General features: G+C 35.9%; 1 protein-coding gene across 3 annotated transcripts in view; it reads left to right on the top strand.

Moving 5' to 3' along the window:
• Positions 1-6,101, top strand: part of LOC106870574 (uncharacterized) — a 107,969-nt gene that overhangs the window by 92,474 nt on the left and 9,394 nt on the right. For all 3 annotated transcript variants that reach the window (XM_014916699.2, XM_014916701.2, XM_014916700.2), the window contains one exon: positions 4,119-4,301. In XM_014916699.2, the coding sequence (XP_014772185.1) occupies positions 4,119-4,301 (183 nt within the window). The remainder of the gene's footprint in view (positions 1-4,118; positions 4,302-6,101) is intronic.

Genomic DNA, 6,101 nt, shown 5'->3' on the forward strand with positions numbered 1-6,101 from the left:
CCCCACCAACATCGCTTGACAACCGATGCTGGTGTGTTTACGTCCCCATAACTTAGTGGTTCGGCAAAAGAGACCGATAGAATAAGTACTAGGCTTCCAAAGAATAAGTCTTGGGGTCGATGTGCTCGACTAAAGGCAGTGCTCCAGCATGGCCACAGTCAAAATGACTGAAACAAGTAAAAGAATGAAAGAATACTGTGAAGAAAAGATAATAGTATCTCACTCCATTCATGTTGACAAGGAAGGGAGATAACTTTGGAATTATTTCAGTCTTATTAGGCCTCCTTAGTCGCATGCAGACTTCACTGTACTTTCTGAAGAAATAATAGAATATAGATGTACAATATATTGTCCATGAGAATCTTGCATTAAAATCTCCTTCATGGACATTTTTCACTATAAAAACTATGATTAGCCAAAAGAAACTGCCTTATTTCTATTGCTAGCAATTTGAACTAACTTACAAAATTAAGAATAATTAAAATAGTAACTTAAAACTTTTGTTTAAAGTAATTACAAATTTGATTAGTTTTTATGATAGTGAAATATAAACTTTATTAGAATACATTTGGATGTGTGAAAATGTCCTTGAATCATTTCACTTGATACCTTCTAAAGTTGTATTCAGTTGTCCTTGATATTTATAGCAGAAGATGATATATAATATGGTGATATGATATAACATCATATTGTATGTTATTTTGTAGTATAATATGATGCTGAATTTTATTTGTCTTTCTGTAATTATTTCACATCTGGATGTCATCTTAACATGAAATACATTATCTCTACTACCTTGATGTTTCTGAGGGGAAAATTTAACATTTAATTAATTTTCATTTTAATTGCTTGATTTGATCTTTTCTTTTATACTCTTCAGTATAAACCCATGCCTTTTAACAAATGCGTGCATTTAATCATTTTGGGAAAACTAACACTATTATTATTAAGTAATGTTCGTAGCCACTTCAACATGGCCGTTCCATTCAAATGGACTTTATTACGATTATTTAACCCCAAGAGGACATCTCCTCTAGCTGGTTAACAATGCACAGCTGCATCCGATACATTGCAAGCAATACATCAGATGCAGCTGTGCATCATTAGCCAGCCAGAGATGTTCTCTTGGGGTTAAACAATCACAGTTAAGTCCTTTCGGATGGAACAGCCATGTTGAAGTGACTACAAATACTTGCTGCTACAACTACTGCAATCATTGCTTAGAGAGATTTTAGAACTAGCTTTTCAGCTTGTAATACTATTACTAATAGCAATCTGTGTATCATACCTAATGCAGATATGTCATATAAAGCCTAATTAACTGCAACCTATGCTGGTGCCACATAAAAAGCACCTGTGCTGGTGTTACAAAAAAAAATGTATATATAAATTATTGTTATTATTACATAATCCATGCTGGCACCATATAAAATGCACCCAGTGCACTCTGTAAAGTGGTTGGCATTAGGAAGGGCTTCCAACCATAGAAATCATACCAAAACAGACAATTGGGGTCTGGTGCAGCTCTCCAGCTTGTCAGTTCCTGTCAAACCATCCAACCCATACCAGCATGGAAAATGGACATTAAATGATGATGACAACATGTGTATCAATAGAGGACCAAAATTGTCCAGCAGCTGCAGTGAGAATATTAGATGTGCACATCTCTTCCTTCTTTGGTTTTGCCATTTGCAAGTAGCCAGTGGCAACAAGACAAAATCTGTCATGACTGATATAGGAAAACAAACTGTGTTTAATGTTGTTTGCTCTGATGGAGTAAATCTAAAATTGAAGACATCTTAACCATCACCATCTTTTTATTTATTTATTTTCTTTGTTTTAACGAAGATTGTTAAATGGATTTTATAAGAAATTTTACTGCTTTTGCTAACAAGTCAAGCAACTTCATAGATCATTGATGGCAAATCTTTGACATATGCCAGCCATGACCTACAAGATTTTAGGTCAAGCTTGCAATATCGTATGGTAAAACCTTTTCAATTTGCAGAGATCTAAAACTGTAATTCATTTATCAAGATGGCTTGGCAATTTAATTTATAGATTATAAAAATGAAATTCATTTTAACTGGTTTAGTAGCTCTTTATGTAGTCTCTGTAGTTTGTTTTCTTTCTGAAACATTCACAGCATGCTTATTGTTCCACCATTTGCAAACATTTATTGTTATTATTACATAAATTCCTTTATTTTTATTATCATTTTCTATAATAATGATATGCATATCATTATATTGTATACATAAATGTAGAACGGTGCTGGTTTTAGGATTTTGTTCTCAGAGGAACTTCTCTTTTGAAACTTTAGATGTTAAAAACACAGCATACTCTAAATAATGTTAGAGAACCATCAGACACTGGTGTTTCAGCTTCATTTTGATAGGCACTCCTGAGGAACCGAAGTCCTTAGCCAGATCCAAATGACTGAGAATGTCTGTCACTGAAGGGGTGAAATCAAGCTGAAGCACCAGTGTCTGGTGGTCTTCTAACATTATTCAGAGTATGCTAGGTTTTTTAATACATGAAGTCTCTATAGAGAAGTTTCTCTGAGACAGAATCCTACAGCTAAAGCCATTCTACATTTATGTATACATTATATATGATATACACACATTGTTAGTTTAAACCAATGCTGTAACTAGTGTGTATATCGATTTCCTTTATTTTTATCATACATAAATTATATATGTTTATCCTAAGTTAATTTTGCTTTATTTTTTCCTAAATAGTTATTTACTGATTGATTGGAGAAATTTATTTTATTTAAATGTCAAAATCAGATTTGTTTGTCAATGATATCCAACAATTCCAATTATTTTGCCAGATATTTCTTTCAGTTAGATATCAAGTTTGCATTGTTGTAATTATAACTTTGTAAATGTCAGTTGTGTATTTGGATTTGAGATATTGACTGATAAAGTTGTAAAATATTCTACAAAGCTAATAATTCACTCCATTCTTAGTATACGTTATCCTTCAGGTAAGTTTTGGTCAATCACATGAAGAACCATACAGAGTAAGAAATTCTGAAGTTTATTACTTATTCCATCACTACTCAAAGAAATGAACCAGTTTTGTACATCTTTGAGTTATAAATGGTAGAAGAAAAAAAACAAATGAGAAACTTGGAATTGCAACAGAGGAAAACTTTGCTTTTCATTACATTCGTACCAGGGTTATACCTGGAATTATTGGGCCAGTTGGATATGTAACCAACTGCCTCAGTACCAGAATTGAGAAATTAGGGTTCTCAAAACCAGGCAGAAGAATGCTAATTAGATTACAGACACAAGTCATCACTGGAACTATCAAAATATATAAGACTTTCCAAAAGTTTAGGATATAAATACATATACATACCTTGACATGCAACTATACATAAGAGTATACATATGTCGTTGCCAATGCCACTGGACTGGCTCCTGTGCAGGTGGCATGTAATAAAAAACACCTTTTTGAGCGTGGCCGTTGCCAGTACCGTGTGACTGGCGCTCGTGCTGGTGGCATGTAAAAGCACCCACTACACTCTCAGAGTGGTTGGTGTTAGGAATGGCATCCAGCTGTAGAAACTTTGCCAGATCAGATTGGAGCCTGGTGCAGCCTCTTGGCTTGCTAGTCCTCAATGAAATCGTCCAACCCATGCCAGCATGGAAAATGGACGTTAAACGATGATGAAAATGAAACCTACAGACCTGAACGTGCACTGGCCCCAAACACTTATACATATACACACACACACATATGCAAGTACTCTGTTGTGGAAATTCCAATGACGAAGCCTTGAATCTAGGTTAGAAACCAGCTTTTTCTTTTATTTTTTTCTTGCAGTTGGTAAGAAATGGAAATAAAACTAAAGACCACACAACACGTACACACGTGTGTTGTGATTTAAGTGTATCTTGTCGATCTGATACATTTGCAGCATCACAGCTGCTTTAAATTAGTCATGTGCTCTGTTGTATGTTTTGTCTGTGTTCTCTTACAACAATTTGAAAAATATAAACAAACATAGAAGGGATGTGTAGTGTTTGATGTATAGAGCTTATGTAATAATAATAATAATGATATATTGTAAAATCCGTTTTGTTTGTTTCTTTGTACAGGCAGAACAATCTCCACCACCAACTCTCCCCAAATATGGCATGGATGACAGTGTAATCATACCTAATTTAGATGGTGTTGTCCGACGTCGAAATATTCGCAAATCCAACACAGTTGCTTACAGAGCTGACCGACCAAGCAAGTGGAAACGAGCTTCTATAAACGGACATATTTACAATTATGATGTGAGATTCAGTTTTCCTTTCCTAGAAATTTCATTTTATGCACTCAGTAAAGAAATCAAAATATCAACACTTAGTCAACAAAGCCCTTATCAAGGGCTGGCATGTGGGCCCCATTCCTCATTGAAGTTGGCTGTTGTGGCCCTCCATCTTTGTCAGTACCCTATTTCCTGCAGAAGATAGTTCTGCAACTCAGACAACTGAAGAAAATCCTCAAGGAAATGGGTGCAGCAGATGGAACTAGCTCAAGACAGCTAGGGTTGATAAGGGACTACAAGTAGAACCCATCCGTGGGTAAAGACTAGCTCAGTCCCTGTTGCCCTACTCAGGTAGCGCATACAGGCCAAGGGGCAAAACACTTGTGACTCTGAGGTACCTACTGATGATATGGAAGGGCTTCCAGCTTTGCAATGGATTTAGAAGAGCTTGCAAAACCTCTGAGCAACTCCTGCAGTTTCTGTGTTGGGCAAAGCATCACCTAAATTCCTTTCGGTACCAACCTGCCTGAGACTGCCCTTTTGATGCAAACTTCATAGTTTAAAATGCATCAACTTAAAATATTCATCAAAATTCCATGTTCATTTATGTTCCAAACACCAGCTTAATAATGACATAAATGACTAGATTATTTTATTAAACTCTTCCTTATTTTCAAAACTAATTGAAATCAAGCTGATGGTAACAAAAGGGTTAAATTCCTTTCTTGTGTATATTTTCTTTCTTCACTATTTTTTCACCTTCTTCTGAAAATTCAAAAGAAATATTGTTGACAACATCATTATGCTTTTATTTTTTTCTTTATTTTATTCAGTCATTGGACTGCAGCCATGCTGGAGCATCAGCTTTTAAGGGAATAAATTGACCCCAGTACTTACTTTTTAAGCCTGGTGCTTATTCTATTGGTCTTTTTTTTGCCAAACTACTAATTTATGGGGACATAAACAATAAAAAAGAAACCTGAGTTGGCAAATGGTGTCGGTTGACAGACACACAGATGGTCTTCCATACAGTTTCCCTCTGTCACTCACAAGGCATTGGTCAATCTTTGGCTATAATAGAAGACACTTGCCCTCAGTGCTGTACAGCGGGACTGAACCTGAAACCACATGGTAACAAAGCAAGCTTCTTAACCATGAAGCCATATCCGCACTTCATTATTTCTTCACTTGTTTACTTTTGTGCCAGCGTTGTAGAATGGTAGAAGGTGGCAAATCAATTCTGCAATGCAGGTTTAATTCCTGGTTTGAGGAATCCTGTGTATCATTGATTTCTGTTGAAAGTCAATAACTTGGAGAGTGTTGTGTGGACTTAGAGAGCAATCTAACTTACAGCACTACGCATGGAGGTAAAGTCTTTTAGTCTTGATGTAATGACCCATTAAGAGACGTGTGGTGTTCACAGTGGAGCAAATAAGCCGCATTGCACTGTTTACTTGCATTCCTTTACATTCTGAGTTCAAATCCCTGCCAAGTTAACAGTCCTTTACATTCCTCAGGAGTCGATAAAATAAAATCCAAACAACTACTGGGGTTGATGTCATCAACTATACCATTACTTCAAAATATGTGACTCTTTTGCCTTATATTGGAAATCATGCAGTGCTCCAGCATGGCCACAGCTTCTGGCTGAAACCAATAATAGTATTTGTACCCCAGCGTCACTTTGATTACATGTGCTGCTCTTCTCACTCAATAATAATAAAGACTAATGTGTATGTATATTTGATTAATAAATATAAACAGTAAATATACCCCCACCCACCCCTCACCCCATCACCAAAGAAACCCCACAGTACTAGCTGTT

The sequence above is a fragment of the Octopus bimaculoides genome, chromosome 7 (assembly GCF_001194135.2).
Source record: "Octopus bimaculoides isolate UCB-OBI-ISO-001 chromosome 7, ASM119413v2, whole genome shotgun sequence".
Taxonomy (NCBI): domain Eukaryota; kingdom Metazoa; phylum Mollusca; class Cephalopoda; order Octopoda; family Octopodidae; genus Octopus; species Octopus bimaculoides.